Source organism: Equus przewalskii, chromosome 16, assembly GCF_037783145.1.
Source record: "Equus przewalskii isolate Varuska chromosome 16, EquPr2, whole genome shotgun sequence".
Lineage (NCBI taxonomy): Eukaryota > Metazoa > Chordata > Mammalia > Perissodactyla > Equidae > Equus > Equus przewalskii.
The window spans coordinates 11996798-12023929 of NC_091846.1; the positions used below are offsets into that span (position 1 = coordinate 11996798).

At 43.8% G+C, this 27132-nt stretch overlaps 1 protein-coding gene across 1 annotated transcript in view; it reads left to right on the forward strand.

Moving 5' to 3' along the window:
* The first annotated feature begins 5205 nt into the window (after positions 1–5205).
* Positions 5206–27132, forward strand: part of KL (klotho) — a 46647-nt gene continuing 24720 nt past the window's right edge. Inside the window, exon 1 of the mRNA XM_070577972.1 lies at positions 5206–6079. Within this exon, the coding sequence (XP_070434073.1) occupies positions 5264–6079 (816 nt within the window). The 5' untranslated portion in view covers positions 5206–5263. The remainder of the gene's footprint in view (positions 6080–27132) is intronic.

Consider the following 27132-nt stretch of genomic DNA (forward strand, 5'->3'; position numbering starts at 1 on the left):
CACTCCCTGTGGGTCCTTTTTTTTTTCCTCTCTCCTTACTTCATCCTCCCCACCCCCTTAGATGGAGATACGGCTCAGCCCTTGTCTTTTAGTTGTTTCTTTTTGAATACCCTCATCTTGTTCACTATCTTGGCATCAAAATTTCTGGAAATCTCCAGTCTGTAACTGCCTTCTCAAGTTCCAAAAGATATCTCCAATTATTTGCTTAAAATTCTCACTACATCTTTGACTCCCACTTCAAATTCAACATACTTAGTACTAAATTCATCTTTTATCAAAAACTAATTAGACTTCCTGACGTACTTAGGAATATCCATAGGGGTATCATTTTTACTTTAAGCTCAAACGTTTAAATCATCGGTGTTCCCTCTCACTTACCTCCCATATACCATCAGTCTTCTCTTGCATTGCTTCACATCTTTCCCTTCTTTTTCTTTGCATTTCACCATGCTAAGCATAAGCCTTCCTTAACTCATCATCCAGGTTACTGTAGTTGCTTTCAAAGTGATCTTCCAGGTTCCGGTATCTTCCCCTTAGCTTGTGTTACTGCCAGACCAATCGATTGGTTGATTAAGATGGCCCCTCTCTTAAAATAAGTGGAGGCATCTTGCTGTTTGCCCTTGTAACTCTACTACTTAAAAATTTCCAGTGGCTCCTGAGTTGGGCTGGACCACAAAGGCCCTTACAGATTTGAAGTTCAGCTCTCGGATTATAAATCAGATTCACTTTTGTTTCGCTGACAAATGAGCACAAGAAGGGTACCAGTGGGTGAGAATGCCTCCTTGTTGCCTTCCTAGTTCTTCATGAAGGCACACCTGATATTTAGTGGCTCTGAAAACCTCAGTGGAATGAGGAATTTGCTAGGTCAGGGAAACTGAGAACCCTAGTGTCACTGCCTTTTCAATCTCTTTTGGGCTTGTCAGAGGTGTACCAGGAGAAGTGGGATGTGTTGGCACTTAAACTATTCCACAGTGACATGGTTTTCTGTTCTATTTCTTGTTGTATCATCAGACCTACCTGAGATTTTAGTAGAATAGGCTTGGGCCATAGTACAAATGCGGGATGTCAAATATGGTGCTGTTGTGACCACTTCTTCTTCCTGTGTTCAGGGCAGACATTACTGATCAATCACAGCCTCTTTTTGCAAGCTGGGATGTGGCTTCCCAATTCTTGACAATGTGCTTCAGCCATCTCTTAGCAAAGGGTTCGTTCTCATTCATTGATTCCACAAATATGTGTGTAGCACCTACAATGTGCAGGCATTATTCTAGGTGTTATAGATACTACAAAGAAAAAACCAGATGTCTTTTCTCAGGGAGCTTACATTCTAGCAGGGGATAAAGGAAATAAACAAGTAGACAAACAATTTGAGATGGTCATAATCTCTGTGAGGAAAATAGCACAGGACAATGTCCTTGAGAGTGACTGGGGTAACTAATTTGGATGGAGAGGTCAAAGAAGGCTGCACTCAGGATGTGGCTTTTGCTCTGAGACCTGACCAAGGAGAAGCAGGTAGTCCTGTGAAGAGTATCTCAGAGACAGTGAACAGCCAGTCAGAGGCCCTGAGGTTCTGAGCCAGTTTGGGTTGTTCCAAGGACAACCAGAGGCGAGTGCGGCTGGATCAGAGCAGACAGTGTGGAGAGTGGTCTAAGAGGAGGGCAGAAGTTGTTGGTCTATTTTGTTAACCACTGCATTTCCAGTGCCTAGACTAGTGCTCAGCACAGAGCAAATATCTGTGGAATGAGTAAATGAAGGTAGAGGCTCTGATGTGATGTGATGATAAAACTCATTGAAGATTCTTTCTGGTCTGACCCCTACCAACCTTTTCAGTCCACCACTTCCCTGCACAAATAGACATTTTTTTCTCTTTTTACCATAAATACACTGTGAACACATTTTTCTTCCATGTTTTACTTCCCTATTCTCCTCATCTCCAGGTCTCCTTGCATGTTTTACTCTTTAAACACCACTTATTGTCACATCTTCTCTGTGAAACTTTCCCAACCAACTCAAAATAGGGTAATTTCTCCTTCCTCTGAATTTCTCTGACAGGTATCATGTGTGTTATTTTAACACTCAACATAATAAACTAAACAACTTATTAACAACTTTCTTCATCCTGTGTCTCCAATCCAGGACTGTCTTGAGGGCAGGAGCTGTTTATGTTTTGCGGTTGAGCACCTCCCAGTTGCCTTGCCCATGGTTGTTGCTCAGAGAAATTGTTATTGATGATATGAATACTTCTCCACGGAGGCTGAAGGTCTGTGACTGGTGAGCTGAGCGTGCGTGACGTTGGTGCTTTTTGTGGGCCTGTGTGAGTCAGTGAGCCTCCTTCTGGTGCCCCCTCTGCAGCGGAGGGCTCTGGTGGTCCCAGGAGCACACAGGAGAAGAAAGGGTGAGAAGGGACTGGAGGAAGGAATGTGGGTGGTGGTCAGCTTGATGACCACCTTTAGGTTGTTGAACATCACCGCATCACAAAAGGCAGTAAGTAAATTAAAAAATTTCCTTTCCTAGCCAAATACTGCATGATTTCACTCATATGTGGAAGATAAAAACAACAACAACAAGTCAACACATAGATATGGAGATTAGATTGGTGGTTATCAGAGGGGAAGGGGAAGAGGGGAGAATGAAATGAGTAAAAGGGCACATGCATATGGTCATGGATGGCAATTAGGCTATGGGTGGTGAACACGATGTAATCTACACAGAAATTGACATATAAAGATGTACACCTGAAATTTATGTAATGTTATAAACCAATGTTACCTCAATAAAAAAATTAATTTAAAAAATTTCCATTCCTTTGGTGCGTCAATAACTTCATCTTCATATTCAAAGCACAACAACTAATAATCTCTTATTTGTGGCAGAAAAAAGCTTTGAATGAAACCCACATTTTAGCTGTTGGAGGTGGCTGTGAAAGATAAGCACCCAAAGAAACCGAACAAATGAGAAGCAGTAGTGGGTTATTCACACCTCAGGAATCCAGAACTTAATAACCAAGAACAGAACCTCGATAAACAGCAAGTTCTGGAAATAAAGTTTAATTATCCTGTAGTCTTTATCATTGGGTTAAATTAACTATCACTGGGGAACATCTCTGCAAATGTTGAAAGCTTTGATGTCCAACTTAGGAGGTACATGTGCTTTACGGGGCCCTCAGAGAAATGAACTTCAAATGTGAAGCCATTAGTCAACTTGGCCCTTCTTTTTAATCACTGGTCTAAAAAAAAAAAGAAAAATTCTCTTTTTCTCACAGTTGGTTAAATAAAAGTAGCAATAGATGCAATCTGCCCTGAGCCAAGAGACCATTCATCAATTCATGAATACTTAGCCTAAGCTATTTTCCATGAGACCCATGGAGCATTTCTAATTGAAACTTAACAAGCTACAATGCAGCAAACACTCTAATCTTCAGCTCTACCAGGGAAATATGATCCCGCTTGCAGACATAGAAGCTTTTTAATTTAGCTGGAAGACAGTGTGACTGTGCAGTTGTGTGGTGTAATTTTTTTAATTGCTGAAGTATCATTGTTTGTTATTCCACATTTATTGAAAAATGTAAATGCCACATGTAGCAAAATAGCAGTAAGTCTTGTTCCAGTCTGATGGCTTAATCTTACTAATCATGCTAATATATGCTAGCTGGAGTTGGCAATACTTAATAAAATATTGGGATAAATTTGTTGTGCTTACATTTTAAGGAAATTAATAAAGGTACCTTCATCATCTGCAACATTTAAAACGTTATTGATTTTAAAGTTGTATGAAACAGTGCAGAAATGATCACTGGAGGGAACCGGGTGTACCTCTGTGAGGATCTTAGTCATTCAAAACATGCCGGGCCTGAAGCACACCGCACCGGGAAGGGAGGTCAACATGCTAGCAAGATCTCGCATTTATCTGCGCTTTCCAAGTTTGAAGTAGCTTTGTGCACATTTTTTGAGCTTCACAGCCCCTGAGGCGGCAGGGAGACACGGTGTAGATAAGGATCTTGTGGCTGGGAGAGCTTGTCTCCACAAAGGCGGAGCCCAGGCTTCCACTCCCCACCAATTGTACATCGGTTATTCACCAATCTTACACAATCACATTCAAATGGATGCTGTGCCTCCACAACTTCCAGCAAAAGGGCCCTTTGGCAACTGGAAAAACGTCATGACTCTATTTTGTCGTGGGGGGTGAGAGTGGTTGTTTGGATTAAGCCCCTCCCGGCTCAGGTGGCACGTGTGGGACCCAGGGTCCTCCAGTTGCAGCACAGCCGCGTGCAGAACTTTGCACAGATAAGTTACTTGCTGAAAGCTAAACTATGTGATTATTCATAAAACAGATGCAAAAGGATAACAAAGGTGAACGCCAGTTAAAGTGGAAACCTCGGTGTTTCTTTCTTTTTTTTTTTTAGAAGTACAATAGACAACTCTCATTTGAAGTTCACCAAATGATTCTGCAAGATCTAATTACAGAACAAGCACTGCTTTGAACGGTTGAAAGATAACAGTAAGAGGGAGAGTAAAGCAGTCTCAACACATCCCATATATCTCCTTTGTCTTCCTCAAGTCTTCCTAGACTGTGGCCTGGAGGACGGGCCATGCAGCCCTGCGCGAGCGGGGCGGCTCTCCACGCGAGCACCTTACCAGAGACCTAAAGGGAAAGTCCGCCACGAGTCCTCCTCTCGCAACATCGAGTTCCCACCTAGCTCTCCCCACCATGCCCTCCCAATACGCGTTCAGCCAATTCCTAATCGGCTGTAGCAATGCCAGTCTAAAGCTTTTCTCGGTCTCCGAGTGCGAGGAAAGAGAAAGCAGGTGCTTCCGACCGTGGACTCCGCGAGGGCCGGCAAAGATCCGCCCCAACTCGGGGAAAGTTGGTCGGCCGCCTTCCCTCCTCGACGCGCACCGGCCCCGCGCTTCCTCCAGGAGGGCGCACGGAAGGGAAAGCGAAGGCGGCGCGGAGAGAACTTGTGTCGCCGAAACATTCTTAGCCGCTCCTGGGAGCCGCGAGGAACAGGTGCCTTTTCTCCGACGTCCGGGAGCCGCGCCTGCCGCACCTCGCCTGCGGTCGCGCCCCCTCCCGGGGCACCGGCTCGCCCTTGGCGCCCCCGCCCCCCATCGCAGGGCGGGGGAGGCGCGGGCTCGCAGGTAATGATTGTCAGCCGGGCCCGCCGGGGAAGCGGGGGTGGGCGCGCGGCGCGGGGCGGGCGGCGCGGCGGGGCGCGGGCATAAAGGGGCGCCGCGCAGCGCCCCAGCGCCCAGCTACGCGCAGCATGCCCGCCCGCGCCCCGCCACGCCGCCCGCGGCCGCCGCCGCTGCCGCTGCCGCTGCTGCTGCTGCTGGCCCTGGGCGGCCGCCGCCTGCGCGCCGAGCCCGGCGACGGTGCGCAGACCTGGGCCCGCTTCGCGCGCCCCCCGGCCCCCGAGGCCGCGGGCCTGCTCCACGGCACCTTCCCCGACGGCTTCCTCTGGGCCGTGGGCAGCGCCGCCTACCAGACGGAGGGCGGCTGGCGGCAGCACGGCAAGGGCGCGTCCATCTGGGACACGTTCACCCACCACCCCCCGGCGACCCCAGGCGGCCCCCAGCTGTCCGGCCTGCCGTCGGGCGGCCCCTCGCCGTCCCCTCTTGCCACCGGGGACGTGGCCAGCGACGGCTACAACAACGTCTTCCGAGACACGGAGGGGCTGCGCGAGCTCGGGGTCACCCACTACCGCTTCTCCATCTCGTGGGCGCGGGTGCTCCCCAATGGCAGCGCGGGCGCCCCAAACCGCGAGGGGCTGCGCTACTACCGGCGCCTGCTGGAGCGGCTGCGGGAGCTGGGCGTGCAGCCCGTGGTCACCCTGTACCACTGGGACCTGCCCCAGCGCCTGCAGGACGCCTATGGCGGCTGGGCCAACCGTGCCCTGGCCGACCACTTCAGGGATTACGCCGAACTCTGCTTCCGCCACTTCGGAGGCCAGGTCAAGTACTGGATCACCATCGACAACCCCTATGTGGTGGCCTGGCACGGCTATGCCACAGGGCGCCTGGCCCCTGGCGTCCGGGGCAGCCCGCAGCTCGGGTATTTGGTGGCGCACAACCTCCTCCTGGTGAGTTCCAGAGGCCAGGCGGAGGGCCAAGCGGGGGAGAGGGCCTGTGGAGACGCCAGGGGCAAGAGGGGCGCTGAGCCTCCAGCTCAGACAAGGCACCGTTTGACCCCGTTTCTGAGGTCACCTAGGATTCGCCCCTGGCGGGGAACTGAGCATCCTGGGCTCTCCTTGGAAGGCGTGGTGTTGGAAATGGGAGGGAAATTTCGCAGTGGGCGCGCCAGTGAGTGCCTTTGAAGCCTGTTTGTCAAAAAGAAATTGGAATCAGTTTCTCGGGTAGGAAAAGGGAGCTCCTTTCTCTGGGTGTAGAGGAATTCCTAGAGGTAGGGTGGGGAGAATTTACCAGTAGCAGCTATGGGGAAATGAGGAGGGTAAATGAAAGAAACAAGTTTGTTCAGAAGCCAAGCAAATAGCATTACTCTGCTAGAGTTTGTGGTGATGTCATGAGTTCAGTGTAAATTCAATAAGATCTGTCTTGCCTGTGGCAGAAGTTCTCACTGCGGCAAATGCGAAGGTGTCAAACTCGCATCTTCTGGAGACCCGGGTTTAAACTCTCTGGGAGCTCTTTCTGCGGCAGGGTACTGAATTGTGTTCACCAACCTTCCTTAATCGTCAGGAGTCTGAAGACTCTAGAATCTTAGACAAAACTAGCCATAAGAAGACAGAAACAGCTACAGGGTGATACAGATTGTGTCCTGCAACACCTGTATTTCCACAGTGCCCTCTGCAAGTGAAAGGATTCCTCGGGATGAGATTATTAACTGCCAAAATTGATTTTAACACCCTTGTGCAAAAGGCGTAATACATTTTGACAGCAGGAAGAACTGATAGTCTGTGATAAAGTTGTCTCTCAAATAGTCCTTCCTCCTTTTTCTCCTTTACTTTAGTGTTCAAGATTGGATCCCATTGATTTGAGGGTTCATTTATAAGGATGTCAGTTGTTGATACACTTTGTACAGAGTTTTGTATCATGAGAGAATATTTTATGTATATGTGCAAACATTTTCATGAAACTGTTTAAATGTATAACTTCTGGTGCTGTGTTCTGGTGATTTGTGGCCCTATGGGAAGACCTATTTTTAAATTTAGAATTAAACCACATATTTTGAACAAATTCAAGGCAAAAACTGCTTCTACACACTTATAATTGAAGCCATAGATAATTGAGGCAGGACAGTACTGGGTTATTGAGATGAGTTAGTGCTCTGAGCTGCCGGCAAGGTTGTAATAATGGCTAAATTAGATTGTATGTTAGCGCCACAAAACTTGTTTGCTACAGATCATAAAAGAATGCTGGGTTTGTTTGACAAAAATATTGTGGTTTTAGTGATTTCATATTGATATATATCTTTTCATTAAGATACTTTAGAGCAAGGGTAATAAACTTTTTCAGTCTGTCAATCCTTTTAAGGGCTCGAAGGATGCTAAACGCCACCTGGTTATGGGTGATGACAGAAAAACTAGGGGAAGAATTGGCCCCTCTTTTGAAGAAAACACAAGCAAATTTTGGTTCATACCAGAAACAAGAGATCTGTGGATTAGCTGGAGGACCTAATAGACCATTCCTGCAAAATGACTACTTTAGGTTTAAATCATACGAGTTCTCTTTTTACAGTGCATGTAATAGACTCCGTGTGTATACAGAAGGCATCAGTTGTTATTTTAGTGTAGACTTACATGATCATTTCCTTTATAAGATAAGGAATTGAGACTGCAGGACCTTTCTGGTACTCTGGTATTTTAAATAATCAACATGCTTTTGATTCTTGTGCCCACTCTCGGCCCTTTGATTAACTTTTCAGTTACATTTTTGTATCCTTACACAAAAAACTTGCCAAACACTAACTGTCCTTCTCAGAAATGCAGTGGACTTTGTATTCATAAGAAGTTAGTAGCAGGTGGATCCTTGGTTTTGCTGATGCTGCAAACAAAATGCTAGTTGCTGTAAAATATTAATTTTGCTTTCAAATTTCTTTCATTTGGTATTTAGTCAATTTTGTATCTTATGAAGAAGTAAGTTGTCATTATCAAAGACGATATCTTACTTTTTCGTATGAGATATTTTCATTCTGTTTTCAGTGTTCTTTCTTGTTTATATGTGTTGGGGGTGGGAGATAGGGAAGTTTTGACCTTACTTGCAAAGATAAAACATAATCTATAGATTTTGGTAGTAGAACATTTTGGTAATAGAACATTTCAGTGGGGGCTTAGATATTACTGTTCAGGGGCCACTGAGCTGCTAGCAAATTCCTTCACATTTGGGGATCTGATGCTGGTGAAAGATAAAGCTGGCCGGCACCCCCGGTCCCAGCCCTATTTTGCGCTCCCACTAATTTACAAGTGGGCTAAGGGGAGCTCCTGGAGAGACTGGAAATTTGACCCTCTCCAGAGACTCAAGAATCGTTGTCTCATGGCCTGGAGGATAGGAGGCAGGCCAAATAAACTGCAGGATAAATAATGGGGTCTCTGCTCAGAATGGAGGTCTCCATGTTCTTTTGTGGGTTCCTGGTACTGAAGTAAACCTTGACAAAAATAGCGTGTGTGTATGTGTGTGTGTGTGTGTGTGTGTGTGAGACAGAGAGCGCGCGCGAGAGATGGATAGAGACAGAGACAGAACTGGAAGAAGGATTTCTCTGTGTAGCTCTGGGAGCCCGGGCTGCTTGGCTCATGTGAGCATAGCCCAGAAGGAGGACACACTTCTCTCTCTGACTTGAAGAGGGACTGACTGCTGTGCCTTCATGCCTCTTGAAAGAAAGATGGTTCTTGATATCCCCTGACAAACTAGCATCGAGGCGTGTAGTTGGGAATTCCTCCCCAGCGGTACCTTTGAGTGTTCTGCTCATGGGTTTCTGAGAGGACCAGGACCAAGTTGAAGATACACATGGGCCTCCCAAGGGGTCTTGCAAATGTTTGTACAGGGAACCTGTGGAAAAAGACAGCTTCTTTCACTTAAAGAGGTGGGGCTAGGAGATATTACTTTGGGCATTAATGTATAGTCCAGACATGCCTGGTATTGATCAGGCTACACGTTAGCATCAGCGCTCATGTCTTAGCTGATCTGTGTGCAGCTACCACTCTCTCTTGACCCACTTCCTCATCCTGTCTTCCAGAACCCCACTCTCTCTTGCTTCTTCTCTCAGCTCGCTAGTGATTCCTCCTTAGTCCCCTTTGCTTATTTCTCCCCACCTTGCCTCTAAATGTTGCCGTGCCCAGGTCTCTGTCCTGGGGCCCTTCTCTAGATTCACTCCAAGTGATCTCTTTGAATACTCCCTATATCCTGATGACTCCAAATTTTGAGTCTTTAGCCAGAAATTCTGCGCTGACTCCAGACTTGGATAGACAACTGTCTTCTCCACTTAGATGTCCAATGGGCATGTCACATTTAACACATCCAAAAGAAAATGCTTGTTTTTCCCATCTCCATCATGGCCACTTTGCTCTTTCAGAAGTTGAGTCCCAAACCTTGGCTCCTCTCTTTCTCTCACATCTTATTTTCCATCCATCAACAAATCCTACAGCTCTACCTACCTTCAAAATGTATCCAGAATCCAACTACTTTTCCCTTTATCTACAGTTACAGGCCCAAGCCCCCATCAGATTCTGCCTGGATAATTGGAATAGCTTCCTAGCTGATGTCCTTGTTCCTGCCCTCGCCCCCTGCAGTGTGCCATGATGGATATTCTCAAGGATATCATTGTGTGTGAACAAGACAAAGTTCCTACGTATTAAAATACCACCTTATCTTCAAGAACCAGCTCACATGCTCCCTTTGGCCCCACACCTGAATGCCATCCCTTCCTTCTGTGAACTCCCACAGTGCTTCACTCTGATGCCTCCTACCACACTCTTCCTTTTATTTAACCATTTGCCTCCTTTCATCATTTTAGTCAGGCAATTCCTTAAGTGAGGAAACCATGTTCACTTCATCTGTCCTAAAATGCCACCTTGCCCTTGGTAGGTGCTTAGTAAGTAGCTTCTGACTATTTAATGGCCTGACTTTGCCTTTATAAACTGATGCTCCTAGGATTTGCTCTCTTTGTCCACCTTTCTAGCCACTTTCCAATGGGACAGGGAGTACCAAATCCTAACCAGATAGGAAGATCGGTAAATATAATGGAGCAGAATCTGACATTTTCAGTAAAAATTTAAGGTTCCTCGTCAAATTTATGACTCCACTGTAAAAATTTCCCAACGATTAGAAACTATCTATAGTCACTATGCCACATTATGAAGTTTTCAGAATGAGTGGTGAGGGGAGTGTCCTGGCTGGTTTTAGGAGCAGGTATTGGAAGTGGCTTTGTTATCTGGGTGAATTTTTATTCCCCAAGTAATAGTGGAGGCAATTTGTCTACTAGATACATGCTCAAATTATGTATGCTGTGTACTTTTTGGAAGCACTTTACCAATTTTCCTCTCATTAAAATGTATTTGGTACATGAATGGAATAATCAACTTGGTTGAAATTTAATGTATTTTGTAGAATACTGTTGAGTTCAATAGTGTGTTTAATCAGAAATAGTTAAAATATCTCCCAAAGAGCTTGACTCACTCTTTTTTGAACACAGTGTTTTTTGAAGGTTACAGTCAAGTCCAAGAAAATATTTAAGAATAGAAGTAATAACATAATTTTAAAATCATAGCAGTGTTTAACAATGTCAGTTATTTTGAGTTGGAGAAACAAGGGAAAATACAGACTACTAAGCATTCAAATAACGTCAGTGTGCATTTCTTGAGTGTGAAATGAATGGACTCACAACTGTGTTACATGAATATGTAGTTAGTTGTGGCTTTTGCACATAGAAGTCTTCTGAGATATCTTAACTTTTCAAACAATATTATTGTTCTAAGCCAAAATTTTGTTGCAACTAATTTGTACAAAAGGTGCCTTTCTTTCAATGAATGTTATCTTTTTAAGGCATCAAGGAAATTTTAGGTGTAGGTGGAGAATAGAATACGTGCCTATTGGGAGGATAAAAAATAAAGAGTGGGTGAGTAAAAATACATGCTATTACTGAATCCTCCGAGATCCTCATCTTCTCAGGAAACTACAAAGTTATAGTTGTAGTCTATACTTAAACAGATGAGCATAATCTGCTTTCGTATGCTCTATCTTGATCTATTCTGGGTACAAACTTCATCTGAAGGATCACTGTGCCTCTTCTCCCTTTTATCATGGGATAAACTCTTATTTATCCCTCAAGGACTTGACTCAAATACTCCCATTTTGTGATAACAACAGGCAGAGTGAATCATTTACTCATTTGTGACTCGAGGTCCCATAATATATATCATATTTATTTTTAAAGTTTTAGTGCTTATGTTAGTCCTTGGCACAGAAGAAATATTCGATACAATTTTTAATGAATGAATAAATATAGATGTGAAATAATCTCTACTTATTTGAATATATCCTTTTTCCTTTCTTGTAAGTTGAATACTTACAATCTGCTTTCTCACACAGTGTCTAGAAAGGAATTTTAAAGAGTGAGGAAGAACAGGGAAAAAATTCCTGTCCAGATAGATCCATGACCTTCCCATATTTTCATCCAGTGGACAGGAAACGAGGGGCAGAGGGAGGATGTGGTCTCCTTAGCGCCTGACCTGGAGGTTGCACCCATCCCCCCCACTCACATCCCATTGGCAGAACTCAGTCATGGTGGGAGGAGTCTGGGAATTATTGTCCACTGCGGAGCTGTGTGCTCAGTGCATCATTCTATTATGTTGAAATCAGGCGGGAACAGATCATTCAGGACAACCAGCACTCTCTGCCCCACTGCCTACCTCCTAGATATATTGCAAGCACTAAAACAAAATCATGTCTGTCAGTATATTTTGAAAAATGTAAAGAGTTCTACAAAGGTGAGATATGAATATTTGTCAATAATATTAATAAAAGCAAAAGTACTTGAGAAATGGTCCTCTTGAGCTGTTTAGAAGAAAGGAATTAGATAAACGCTTTAGAAATTGTTGCCTCACTGTCTTCATTTGCAACCTGTAGCATTCAGTGGGATGAAGTCTTTGCGATGACTTCAAAGATTTTCATATCATTTGTGAAATAACCTATTTTACATAAAACATATTACCAAGTACTTTTTCTGGACCCAGCTTGATGTTTAAAAGAAATATACTGGGGGCTGGCCTGGTGGTGCAGTGGTTAAGTTCGCACATTCTGCTTTGGTGGCCCGGGGTTCGCTGGTCCGGACCCTGGGTGCGGACATGGCACCACTTGGCAAGCCATGCTGTGGTAGGCATCCCACGTATAAAGTAAAGGAAGATGGGCACGGATGTTAGCTCAGGGCCAGTCTTCCTCAGCAAAAAGAGGAAGACTGGCAGTAGTTAGCTGAGAGCTAATCTTCCTCAAAAAAAAAATAATAAATAAATAAATAAAAGAAATATGCTAAAGTTTATGACTGAGCTAATTTGATATATTGACTAAACTGAAGATAGATATTTAGTGGACTTTCCTGGCCCCAGTCTGAATAGATTTTTTATTTATAACATTATTGTTTGAAGTATGGAACATCGTCCATGAACCAGTATCATTATAGTATGATCAAATACTCAAACTGAAAGCAGTGATATACACTAAGTTTAAAAAGAATGGTTAAGCAAATATTATTTCCATGTCTATAAGTGCACTTTTATTTGATAATTAGAATGTTAGAATTAGAAGGGACTGGGACATCCCAGGTTAAATTTCTTCTCAGGACAGACTCCTTGTGGTGACCCTCCTGGGGGCCTCCAGCTCCTGCTTGACTATTTGCAGCAAGAGGAGCTCAGTTACTCTCACACTGCCCACTTCATTTTATCTTTTTTTTTTTTGAAGTTTTTTTTAATGACATTTTATCTTTTATATTGAACGGAAACCTGCCTCTGTACAGGTTTTGCCCTGGTTGTCTCTGCCTTCTTAAATCTCAAAGAATAAAACGAGTTGCTTTTTGATGAGACAGCTTTTCAGATATCTGCAAAGGTCACTAAGTTCTTCCTATGTATTTTCTCCCTCATGCTAAAGTCTGCTCCAAGGAGAATTAGAGGGAGCTGGACATTTGGCCAAGGCACCTGTCTTGGGAGCCTGCTGTGTGGCAGGCGGGTACATTGCTGAATTCTGGGAATGCAAGTGTAGCCCTTGAGAGGCCTCTTTATCTTCTGACACTTGAGGATAAGGTGGAGAGGGAGATGGGAAAGTTGACTTTTCTTTCTCCCCTGTGGGTCATGGGAGTCAGCAGAGTTGTCTGCGGCACCTGCCTCTGTCCCATCGTCCTTACAAGGGGCTGTGGATGGGTGTAGATGACTGAGGACACGGGGCCCACGGTCTCTAGGCTCTGTACCGTGAAGAGAATAGGGACCCTTGACTCCCAAGGTGTATTTACAGGCACTTTTGGTAAGGGTCCACGGGATGGCTCCAAAGCCGCAGTGCAGGCGGAGGTGGTGGTGGTGGTAGAGAATACACGTCGCCTGCAGGCCCCTGCCTAGGCCTTTTAGGGCTGTTCCTCCTCCTTCCTCCATGACTCCCCCTTCTCTTTGGATTCCTCATCACATGATCCTCTCCCTCCAACCCCTTCCCTGTCAGTGACCGAGTTCTCCCGCAGCGTCCTGAGTCCTTTCCTCCACGCCAGGCCTTTCTGCCGGCTCTGCAGAGGTGGGGCATTGGTGGTCTGGGCTTTCCCTCTGGCTCAGGCTCCTTCTCCCTGAAATTACCTGAAGTCAAACACGAGTCATGGCGTAGATATTTTCTTACCAAAGCGCACTGTTTGGGCTGCATGAGAGATCCAGCTTCCTGCTATTTACAAGGCAGCTGTGTTTAGTGTGAACCTGTTGCCTAGTTCTTTTCACCCTTCTTGGCTGGGTGACATTTTAAAGGCTGCCTGCACCAACCGGGGACAAAAGGCGTCTTTCTGCATCTGCGGGTTTGCCCCAGCTATAGAAGGGGTGGGGAGGGGTCGGGGGTTTCTGGGCGTTTAGGGTGTGGATCTCACTTACGTTGCCACAGAAAGAGGGACAAGGTGAGACCCCTGCCCTCATATCACTTACAGATTAGTAGAAGAGAGACACTTGTCAAATAATTACAGTAAAATGTATAAGTGCCTTAAAAGAAGTAAGTACTAGGTAGAGTGGGGCACCAAGAAAGAGAGATGGGCTACAGGTTTGGGGGATTGTAGGGGTGGGGCAGCAGTCAAGACAACCCATGCTGATTAGATCGGGGCTGGCGAACTTTGTCTGTAGAGGGCTAGGTTTTAGGATTAGCCAGTCATACCGTGGCTGTTGGCAACTACTCAGTTCTGTCTGTGCAGCAAGAAAGCAGCCTTGGGCAACCCATAAATGAACGGGCATGGCTGTGTTCCAGTAAAACTTCATTTACAGACCTCAGCGGTAGGCTGTACTGCTTGGGCTGGTGTGCAGGCACCCAAAGTAGGAAGGGCATTATGGCGTCCTAGGACACAGCCTGTGCAGAGTCAGGGCAGGTGACACAGGGCGGCAGGTCCCACCACAGAGTCAGTCCTTTGGAGGGCCTGAAGCCTCAGGTGAGAAAGGAGGAAAAGGACAAGCAGCTGCAGAAATAAGCCTGGAATTTTTCAAGGCCTCTCTTAAAATTTGATGTGCAGAACAAATTTTAGCTGTCCCAGATGTTGAGTGCACATTTCTTGTTCTGGACACAGAATTATGTTAATGCCGTCCAAGACTGCATGAATGGTTTTGGCTGGCACCTCCCTGCAGAGCCAACTTAGTTCATAGTCAGCTAAAACACTCAGGGTTTTTAATTTTCCCCATGTGAATGGCTGTCATCTCCTTTTGTCACTTATTTTTGAGCTTTTAATTAATCTTATTAAATTTCATCTTCAATGTGCAAAGGTAAGAGGAGGGTTACCACAGATGATGGGTAATTCTTAAAAATTGAAAATAACCTAAATATATTGGATGACCAGTTAAAGGAAAATGGATATACTCATTCAGTAGAATAGTGTTTGGCTATTAAAAAGTTGATGTATGGTGATTAAAAAGTTGCACATGGTCTGTTAAGAGAAAAATGCCAGTTATATTACGCTTCTTACATGTCTCTGCCGTGTAAATAAGTGGGAACAAGTAGTGAACACTTGACGGTTCTTTGGCCGTGCTGAGCTCTCTCTAGCTGCCATCCTTTCTCTGACATGCCCAAGCTTAGCTTGGATATTCCTGCTTTCTTCTCCCATAAAATCCTGTATGACCCCTCTAACGATAATTAACACATTTTATTGAAATGACTTGTTTGTTTGTCTTCCCCCAAACCGACTTCAGCTATGAGATGCCAGGAGCCATGTTTATCTTGCTTTCCATTTTTTTTTTTTTTTCAAAGATTTTACTTTTCCTTTTCATCCCAAAGCCCTCCGGTACATAGTTGTGTATTTTTAGTTGTGGGTCCTTCCAGTTGTGGCATGTGGGACGCTGCCTCAGCGTGGCCTGATGAGCGGTGCCATGTCCGCGCCCAGGATTTGAAACTGGCAGAACCCCAGGCCGTCGAAGCAGAGCGCGCAAACTTAGCCACTCGGCCACAGGGCGGGCCCCTTGCTTTCCATTTTATACCCAGAGACTTACAGGGCCTGGAGAGAGGCAGCATGCAGATATTTGTTGCATGAATGAAAGAATGTACCATTCCCCCAGGACACTCACACTCACGAATGTGAAAGGACAAAAGGCAAATGTTAACAGCGGGTTTATTTCTGGATGGTAGGATTACAGGTGATTTTTTTCTTTCTTTCTGGTTATCTGGATTTTCTAATTTTTCTATAAGCAAAATGTATTATTTTTGTGATGGAGAAGTAGTAAATAATGTTTCTGGGAAAAGATGGCAGATTGAATTTACCTAATTTTTTTCTCTCTTGAAACCCCTTTAAATTTTAGTAAAGAAATTGTTAAAACAAAGAAAGGAAGAAAGGAGGGGAGAAAGGGAGGAAAAGAGATAAATGAGGAAAGGAGAAGGGAGAAAGACCCACAATGATGGAGAGAGCAGAGTAGCAGCAAAACTTTGGAAGCTGAAAAGCAGATGGACAAGTGTGATGGACTTAGCAGACCTGAGAGAGCTGCCTGCTAAGTTGGCAGAGGGAGAAGCGAAGAACCAACCCTGTGACTGCAGAATCTTCAAAAGGCTCAGAGAGTAGCAAGACCCGATACTCTGGAACTGGAGGTGAAGGGAGTGAGTGCTAAAATGAGGAGAACTGGTTGAAAGCTGTTTGAGAAACAGCTAGATTTCTAGATCCCTTACCCTAGTGCTCACTGCTGGGCATCTGCCACTTCACCATTCAGGGAGAAAACTATGAGTTAATTTTTTGGAGAGTGTAAAATGGAAGGTTTCTGGACTGAGGACATCAGGCACATCTGAGGGCATGAGCACCATACTGAAAATAAGGATTAAGTAACAACTGCAACTGGAAGCTGAGAACCACCCCCCACTGCCTACCCCAGCCTATTCTCCAGCCCAGCTCTCAGAATGCTGGCAGTGTGACTTTTACTTTCTAGGTAGGGACTGGAAGAGTCTTCTTCAGGGAATCTGATGAGCTCATGTGGAAAGACTGAAGATGCTGATCCTAGAGGTTCCGCAACAAATGGCCAAGGCAGTTCCCTCTACAATGAGGCTCCAAGTTAACAAACCCGCCCACGTGCTCAGAACTTCCACTCAGGGTTTTGTTTCTCATTTTTAACTGAGAAGAAAATCAAGATCAGCAGACATCTGAGGAAAGCCTCTAACGTGAAAGATTGAGACCCACAGAAATAAACAGAAAAAAAGACAACAACTTTTTTTTGGAGAAAACAGAGTTCATGCAGGGAGGAACAAAGCTTAAAAAAATCAGTCAAAAGGTACAAATTCTCACTTATAAAATAAATAAGTCATGGGATGTGACTTAATGAGCATGCTGACTATAGTTAATAATTATTGTATATTTGAAAATTGCTAAGAGTAAATCTTAAAAGTTTTCATCACAAGAACAATTATAGCGGTGTGGTGATGGATGTAAACTAGACTTATTGTGATGATCATTTCACAATATATACAAGTATTGAGTCATTATGTTGTATGCCTGAAACTAATATAATTTTATATGTCAATTATATCTAAATAAAGAAAAATAAAATTTAAAAAACCTCAGTAAATTCTTAAAGAGATTAGAGAAGGTATTGCATCTAGAAAATAAGAATGGTGTAACAAAACAGGTGGAAAAAGAACACTTGGAAATTAAATACATTACAGTAGAAGTGAAAAAGTTAATAGAAGGGTTGAAAAATAAAGGGGATGAAATCTCTCTAAGAACAGAGCAAGAAGGGAAAGAGATGGAAAATAAGAAAAAAAGTAAGAAAATAGTGGACCAGCCAGAGGTCCAACATTCAAATAATAGGAGTTCTAGAAAGAGAGAAATGGGGATGCAGTAGAGTGTTCTGCCAGTGCTGCCCCCTGAACCATGCTGGGCAGTATTCATGCCCTGTGTCCTTCCTCCTGCACAGACTGTGGGCTTGACCATGTGACTGATTTTGTTCAATGGGACAGTAGCAAGTATGATGTAAGGAAAAGCTTGATAAGTATGTTCACATTGGAACTTTTCTTCCTGGATCACTCCCTCTTAAAAGCCAGCTTCAGTACTTGGGCTAGATTACTGACAGATGAGAGGCCATGTGGAGAGAGAGTTTGAGAGATCAAAGACCATCTTGGACATTCTTGCCCCAGCTGAGACCCCAGCTGAATGCAGCTGTTTGAGTGACCTCTGCTACATTACATGGAGTAGAAGAACTGCCTAGTTAAGCCTAGTTAAGCCTAGTTAACCTACAGAGTCAAAAGAAATAATAAATCCTTGTTATTTTAATCCCTTAATCAATGTAGTTTGTTACACAGTAATAGATAACTGAAATAAAGAGAAAGGAAATGATGAAGTAATTTAAAAAATGTCCTAAAACTGGAGGGTGTGACTTTTTATATTGAACATGAGCTACTGGGGGAATCATTACAGAACGTACCAGCTGTGGTGTTGAGGGTCCTTCCCCTGGGGACTCAGCCATCCCTTTAGTTAGTGGGTTATAGATCTGAAAATTGGCTGTCTGCGATCTGAGCAACGGATCATGACCTTTTATTTGGCCATGCTCTATTAACCATCTTCACAACTCCCTGGAGTGTTGCAGCCCCTCTGACCATGCTGTTGTTAATGGTATTTGTGGCCTCCTGGCTTCTGACTTTAAGTGCCACCCACCACCTGATCTCTAGTACTTCAGGGTCTCATCGTCGCCATGGATGTTAATGAGGCTGGCTCTGTGATCACCTCTCCTACCATCAGCCCTGGCCTGCAGAGCAGCAGCACTGCTGAATTTCTTAGTGCTGCTGGTACCCACTTACTAGCATGTTCCTGATGGCCTTCGTGAATGGTGTGTCTCCCTACCTGGCACTCCTGTGAAAGATCAACCTCTGGGGGGTTGTTTGGCCTCACATAATATACTAATTCCAGGATTCCTTCTTCTTTCAGCTCCTTTTATTCCTTCCTCTATCAGCTGTCAGGGCAACTCGAGCATTTCTGCCCACTCAACATTGGGCATCACTTTTTCTAGGCTTCTCAGAGCCATCCTAGCAGCAAGTTTGCCCCATCCCCTGGGGTCCTTGCCAGGGCATTAAAACACTTTTCTGGAGAAAGTGTCCCCTAGTCAATGAATTCTGTTTTGTCCTGTCTTATATTTCAGTCCCTTGGTCAAGGACCCTCAAAATTCAATCCCAATGATACTCCTCAGCTTCTTGCCAGGGCACGCTAAATCTTGAAGCTACTTTGGTGGATTATATCTTTCCTCCTCTGTCAGGCCCAGCTGTCTCCAGTTGGGTTGTGCTGGAGTTTAACTCTAGTTAGTAGCCTGTCATCTCCTAAAAGGTGCACCTGTTGCCTTTTAGGGGCGAGGCCTCTTTAGCATAGGGAAGAGCTGTCTCTTATTAGGGAAAGGTGGCCACCTCTGTAAGCTTCCAGGGTTCCCAGGGGTCTGATGAGCCTGGCTCCTCAGGGACAACTACTTCCTATGTTTCAGAGTCTCTGGTTTTCCCAACCAGGGCTCTGGCCTTGGCCTAGCAGACCTACCATGGCTGAGCATTCGAACATCTCTTTTGCTCTGCAGCCACATCAGATCCTAGGTCTGATGCTAAGTTGTGTCTGTGCTTCCACTGCAGAGGATAAGGGCCTCTCTATAAGCTACCAGTGAGACACTCTTGCTCTCATATTGAGTCTGTAACTGCTTGTTAAAGGCCCTTGGTTTCTCATTATCTCTGTAAGGTCTCAAGACAATATGGCAGGAACCAGTCACTTCCCCTTCCTTGTAGGCCTTGAAATGCCTGAATCATTGTGCCTGCAATAACATTTCCCTCCACCAGGACATTTCCCCAGGTTACCACTGGTGAAATATTTAGCAATCAGGCCACCCACTTGTGCCAGGGGACTATCCGCCCCCTAAATATCATTCAGAAAGGCATTCTCTTTGCCTTCTAGGAAGTGAAACCTTACTTGTGTTTGTTTGGGCCTTCTGAGAAGCAAACGTCAAGACAGGTTAGATATGCAAGACATTTCTTGAGGGAAACAACTGTGAAGGATAAAGGGGAAGGAGTCAGAGAAGGCAGGTAAGCCTTTAGACCATGATGCATGTCTGACACCTGGGAAAGAGAGTGGGCAGGAAGGAGGATTAGGTGGGAAGAGACTTAGATGGCAGTACAGATCTAAGAAAGATCCAGGCAGGCCAATGAGGAGTCCTTGAGCCAACATTGCCCATTGAAGGGGTCACTGCTTGCGGGAATGGGTCTGTGCTAGTGCCCCAGCCATGTTCAATCATAAGAGAGTAGCCTATGAGAAGCATGGCCTCAGGGCCAAGGCAGTGGAGAGTCCATAGGGGTAGCAACTGGTGCCATCAGTCAATTATGTGCCTCATAGCAGAATGGAGTGGCACATTTTTATGGCCACCACAAAGACCAACGAGGAATGCCACTCAGAAGAAGGGAATGAAAATTATTTCCAACCAGAATTTGATATTTATCTAAACTATCAATCATTCATGAGGGTAGAATAATGAGATTTTAAGACATTCAACGTCTTAAAAAGTAAATCTTCCATGAACCCTTTCTCAGGAAGTTGTTGGAGGATAAACTCTACTTAACGTGATGGAGCTGAAAAGGAAGAAGACATATGATATACAAAACAGTAGGTCTAAGCCAGGAATATGATGATGAAGTGTAGACCCAGAAAGTCAGCTGTGCAGCAGACCTAAGAGCAACCAGTCCAGAAGGGGAGAAGATTCTAGAAGTGTGTCTCCAAGAAAAATATTGGAGGCTGATGTGACTTTGCAGAAGTTCGTGCTGAGAGGCTATTAGAAAATGTGGGAAGAATTAGTCACAGGCACAAAGACAATAGAGGAAATGAAAAAGCAGGGCAATTATTGACTTCAAGGAAAAGAAATGAGAAAACATAGTCTTAATTACTACAGTATAATGCCCATTTGTGAGTAATAGTCATGTTGGCAGAATAATATCAGTATGGAATATTAGTTAAACCCAAACTTACTGTGTAACTAAATTGGCTGTGTAAGCGAGCTAACTCCTCCTCTACCATCACAGGAAGTCAATGGATACTGTCTAAGGTATGGAAGGGTGAAAATGTGTAAAAGAAAAAGTCGTAAGGGTCAAAGGCGGTTACCTCTGGGGAGGGGAAGTGAGAGAGTTAGGACAGGGAACTGTGATTTTTGTTATAAGTTGCATAAAAATAAAACAAAATTTACTATCACTTTAAACATTAATTTTGCTAGTTATAGTACATATTTGTAGCATTTCAGCCTGTCGAGCTCTTTTTGAATCAAACTTTGGGGCATTTCCAAATTTTCAGATGAATGCCTTGTGAGTTTTCATCCTTTTGATGATAAAATGTTACAGAGAAATAGGGCTATGAGTAAACCCTGTGGGATGTTGTTAGTCATCTTCTCTAAAGAGGATGTGTCCCATTAATCCATGTTTCAAACATCTATCGGTGTTTGACGCTTAAGCAACCAGCAAATTTTTGTTTAATCAATGAATACTCTTAAAATAGTCCTTCAACCATAAATCAAATCAAATCAAGCAGCAACAGTACTACCTTATACATACCCTGCTTTTCTTCTTCTTGATTCCAAGTAGGTCACAAGAAGGTTTGGTGATTGTCAAAATTATTGCATGCGGAGACATGTTTATTGTGTTCCCAGATAAGCTGTACAATACTGTAAACAATTATTTGAGGCTAGTTTGGCAAACTTATTTTATGAACCCATGTTGCCTCCTAGTTATCTTCTCTTCCTTAGTACTGATATATTTTTATGAAGCCATTATGTGATTTCACTCATAGATCTATTGTTTCTGAAATTCACATTTTCTTCCCTTTTAAAATTAAGAAAGTTTGCATTCTTCAAGCACCTTATTTTCTATGAAAGTAATTGATGACTGTTCCGTGATCATAACTGCAAATTCTTTTGCTAGGCCCCTCTTGGATATGATGAATTTGGAATGGAATGCAGACGACTCCTGCAATAATTAGGAATCTAAGTTCGAGGTTGTCTGAGGATAGATACAATCGAAAGGCAGGAGGTAACAGAATCAAAAGTGCTGGTGCCAGTAGTTAAAATGATGCCTCAAGATAGATAAGGACAATCTGAGAAACATCTGGAGGACATGAACAGGACTGACGTTCTTCAGGAGATGCAATAGGTGTAGTGGATTAAGGAAGTGAGAGAATCAAAACAATCAGAGGCTATGCCCTCAGAAGGCAATGTTGACTTTCAAATCAACTTTATTATGTTGGGGTAATAAACTGATTACACTGATTGAACTGATTACAAGTTTTATAAGTTCAATAATCAAATCTTATTGAGTGCCTATACCTGTTATACCACAACAATAGTGTATAGTTTATAATCCTGGATCTTATTTCACAGAGCTGCAATTCAGCTGACGAAGCTCAGAGGAATGTGGGGATTGATAACTTGATAAATTCATGATCTGCTGGGTGACCAGCTGCAAAGTGTAATGCCTAACGGGGCAGACAGGCTGTTTAATTGAGCACAGCGGGCTGGGGTAATAAAAGCTGTGGCCTTTGGTGAGCATTTGCGCCAGTTAAATCCCTGTCAGGAGGGATGAGGTGTGGTCCTGCTAGATTCCCTGTGATTTCAAAAGAAGCTAAAGATTCAGAATTTTGTGTGGCATTTCCTGATTTTTTTTTTTTTTTTTTGGCTGAGGAACATTAGCTGTGAGCTAACATCTGTTGCCAATCTTCCTCTTTTTCTACTTGAAGAAGATTAGCCCTGAGCTAACATCTGTGCCAGTCTTCCTCCACTTTGTATGTGGGTTGCCAGCACAGCATGGCTGATGAGTGATGTAGGTCCACACCCAGGATCCAACCCACAGACTTGGGCTGCCGAAGTGGAGCGCAATGAACTTAACCACTATGCCCAGGGCTGGCCCCAGCACTTCCTGATTTTTAAAGGTTATCTCAAAAAAGAATTTAAGCGTGACAAAAGCCAAACAGATCCCTATGGATTTAGAATTTATAACCCCAACCTAGAGCATTCGGCTCATCTGAAAGTGCTAACAGGGTGGCATGGCTCCAGTGTGCCTCACTCATTGTTATGTGCCTGAGGTTCTAGACCAGGGCTGTGGCTTTCTCCAGGTTTCACCTCCCACTTGAGTGGTGCTCATAGACATTCCCCAAATTGATTGGTTACATATGTTGGAGAATGTGGATTTTTGGGCAGTTAGCTCCTTAATGTATGGGTTGGGTAGTTCTAGGTCCTGCAATATTAAATACATAATAAATATTCATTTGAACTTACTTTATTTGGTGAGATAAATAGGTCTTTGTCAAATCATTAGACCATCTACTTAATCACTGAGAATGCTTACACTCTGCCCCTGCTCCCAGGCCTGAGACTAGAGGTTTACTCTCAGGAGGAATTGAAAGAGAAGGAAGTGGAGCTTTGGGGTGCTGGGTAGAGCAGAAGGTGTGAGGCACAGGGATAAACACAGGGGCTCAACTGGAATTGTACCTACAGACTTCCTATCACCTCCTTGCAGCCTCATCACTCTGTAAGCAGATAGCATCTGCTCCTTGGTAGGAAAAGGGAAGGTTTTTCCCCCCTGTGAAGACCCTGAATGGCTCCAAAGTAAGGATCTTACCCACTGACATTGGGGTGGGTCCCCTAATTAAACGACTGGCTTCCTGGCAAATCGACATAGGGTATAGCTTGCTCTCTATAAGGTGTTCCTATGCCTGTGACTTTTGACCAGTTTTTAAGTACTTTTCTCTTAACTAGGACTAGACAGCCAAACATCAAAAGATATTTGAGGAAAGCACTCAACATGAAACAAAGAATGAAATAAATAAACAGAAAAGCAAACCAGGAAAAATAGATTATGCAGGAAGTTAAATGCACACCCACAAACTGAAAAAGGAACAATCAGAGAACATTAAAAAATTCTTGAACATCGATAATATATGATTGTTGAAATAAACTGTTTAGTAAAAAGGTTGAAAAGGAAAATAAAGGCAATGTACCAAAAGTAGTACAAAATGACAAAGACATGGAAAATATTAAAGAACGGGGGAACAGAGTTAAAGGATCGAGCACAAAGGTCCAACATTAGACTAACAGGAGTTTCATAAAGAGAATAGGAAATGGAGAGTAGAATTATTATTATCATTATTAAGGAAATATAATAATATATTAATATATAATTTATAACATGTTATATATTACCTATAATAATATATATTATAATATGTATATATATATAAGTAATATAAGATACCTCAGAACTGAAGAACATGGGCCTTCAGCTTTAAAGATCCTACTGAGTTCCTAGCACAATGATTGCAGTTACGTAAGGATTTAGAAAGCTTACCTTCGATGTAATCTTTCCTAAGAAGCTGGTGGAAGGTAGCCACCAGCAAAATTACAGAGTAAATAAATAAGAAGAAATGAGATCTAGAAAAGCATGGTTCCAATTCATAGGAAATAAAGAAAAATTCCTGGATGAGAGCAGCTCTAGACAGCGTCTAGTCCAGATGGGACCGGGGGGTGGAAGGTTCTAGCAGAGAAGGGAGAGCCCTAAGTGAAAAAGTAGACTCAACTGAATAGGTGGTGTGGTAGTGGATATGATGGAGAACCATGAAAGCATTAAGAAAGATGTGGAATATTATGCAAGTTTAATAATGAGGTGATTATTTCTTCAAGGGAAAATAGAAAGCTGTTCAAAAAAAGGGAAATGTTGTAGTGTCTTATTTGACTTTGCAATGAACAATATTTGCATAAGAACCTTGATGTAAATACTGATTAATGATTTAAATAAGAGCAGGCATGTGGGAGAAGAAGGAAGAAAACTGGAGGATGTGAAAGAGCTAATGCCTCCTAATCATGATGAATTATTAAGTTTTAGAATTAGCATATTATTTAGGAATCGGATGGTAATTACTAGGAGAAACAGCTAAAAGCTAAATATGCTGTCTGTAGGGAGCAGAAGTGGGGTTTGAGAGGGATTCGGAAAGATGCTCACTGTTTTTCAAGGTAAACCTTTAGTGCTATTTGATTTTAAACTACATGAATGAATTTATTTAATTAAGAATAATTTTAGAAACCCTGTACCACTGAATAATACTTTACAGATTCTGAACTGCTTTTGTGCATTTTGGGGGGCAGGTAAATTCGTTGCGAGGTTCAGAGAATTTAGCTGACTTTCCCGTGGCTGCCAAGGGGTAGGCCTGAGACTGGAACTCAGGTCTTCTGAAGCCCTGCTCCCAGAGCTCCTTCCCTGACCCGGTGCTGCCTCCAACCCAGCACAGGCTTCACTAGGGGTGCTAGTGAGTGTCTAGACCCGGAGTTGGTTCCTCCTTGTCCACAGATTAGCCCTCCGAAATGGAGGAGGATGTGAGTCCTAACTTGTCACCGACATCTTTAACCTTCATTGACATCTAGAGACTCATCATTACTAATTTAAAAAAACCACTAACCCACGCACCTCTGTTCCACTTAGAATTGCTGTGTAATATCCCCAAACCTCGTGCCTCTAAATAACCGTTTTATTTTGCTTACCTATTGTGGGTCTGCATTAGGGAAGGGCCCCTCTGGGTAGTCTTCCTGGGGGCTGCAGTCATGTGCTTTCACTGGGCTGGATGTCCAAGACGGCTCATGCAGGATTGGCTGTTGGTGCTGGTTGTTGACCAGACCGTCTATGAGCCTCATCGACACAGTCGTCTCAGGTTAGTCAGACTTCTGACACAGAAGCTTTCCCCTAGCAAGCATCCCAAGAGAACTAGGGGGAAGTGGTGCAGACTTCTGACTTAGCCTCCGTGTCATGTAGCTTCACTTCTGCCAGAGCAGTTGCAAGCCCCAGACTCAAGGCTGAGGGAACACCGACCTCCCAGTGGGAGGAATTGCAAAGTCACCTTGTAGAGGACCATGGGGGATGTGCTCTCTTTGAAAAATACATTTTCCCACACCATCTCAGGCTTTCCAGCTCACAGTGACCTGCCTGAAATGCCTTTTTCCATCTCCCCAGGGCCTACACATCTTTCCATACATGGTTTAGAAACTGCCTCCTACATGAAGATTTCCCACAACAAGGAGGAATCTTTCTTTTCTCTGAATCCCCATTGTATTTTTACAAAAATCCTTCTTATGACACTTTCTCTTTCAATCTTGTGTCATACTCATCTTGTGTACCTGTGCTTTGATCTCTCATTACGCCTGGCAGAAGAACTTGCCCATTGAGTAAATATTTGCTTAGTGAAATAAGGATTACCTGATAACTCAAATAGTTACGGAAAAGTGCATTTCAATTCAGAGCTCTTATTTTTTTCTTTGCAATTCTCATTTCTGAAAAATGAAAGAAACCAAACAATCTCTGATGAGGAGTTGCAGTAGTCCATATGTGGCTTTTTTCTTGTGTTTATTGCTCCTCTGAGAAGTAAGGGAGATGGAGGAGTGAAAACCATGTCATTTTCAGTTTGATTAAAAAGGTTTTTCTTTTCCTTTCATGTTTAAGCCCTGCAGTTTTAAATTTTCCCTTTCGTCCTAGGGGAAGACAGATGAAGCACCTGTTATTGCTGCAGCTCCCCATTCTGGAAACACGCTCAGAGGTGTTTGATGCATTTGGCCTCAACTCTGCCTCCTGCTTCCTCCCTCACTGCCTTCCAGCCACACGGAAGGCCTTGCTCTTGTGCCTTGGGGCCTTTTTTCGGACACTTCTCTCTGCCTGGAATGTCCTCCCCACCGCACCCTTCTCCCATACCCTCAGAACCAGCTCCCTCCCCTCTTTTAGTGGTCAGAAGCCACTTTCTCAAGTGAGGCACACCTGAGCACTCCATATAAAACTGCTTCTCCCAGAGACCAGGCCTTAGGGAGAGCGGAGAGGACTACTTCCGGGGGCAAGAAGTACTTCCTGGGGGCCTCGAGGAGAGAGGAGTTCACCAAATTTATAGGTACTGCAGATGATATGTGCAAAGATGAATTTCTTGACTTTGGTTTTTAGCTTTAGAAGAACCAGTAAGAGCACTTAAAAAACAAAACAAAGAAAAGAACAAAACCCCTCTGGCATGATAGTGGCTATTGAAAATGCAGTCTGAGATTCCTTATGTAATCCCCGGACAGAAACTCATTCTTTGGATTTAGTAGTTGCTCAACACTGTAGGGCCAAGAGGCTTATATGTGTTAATTAACACCCCCTGATGAACATTTGTAAATGAATCCGACTAAAGTCCGAGGAGACTAGCATTGTTTTTGATAAAGAATAATCTTTGGGGATTATTTATGATCACAAAGGGAGACTGTGAGGAAAAATTTTCCTAAACTTGGAAATGGGGCAGAAGGATTACTGGTGACCTGAGTTGAGGCCTGGAACTGGCCCACCTGGGTTAATGCCAGTCTCTGGTTCTGATTTTCTGGAGGTGCAGAAGGACGTGTGACTTTGTTTGATCGGCTATTTCCTACAGATGAGTGTATTTTAAGTTCTGTAAGGGCAAATGATAATGGAAATGATTTCTGCCTAATGAGAACACTATGGA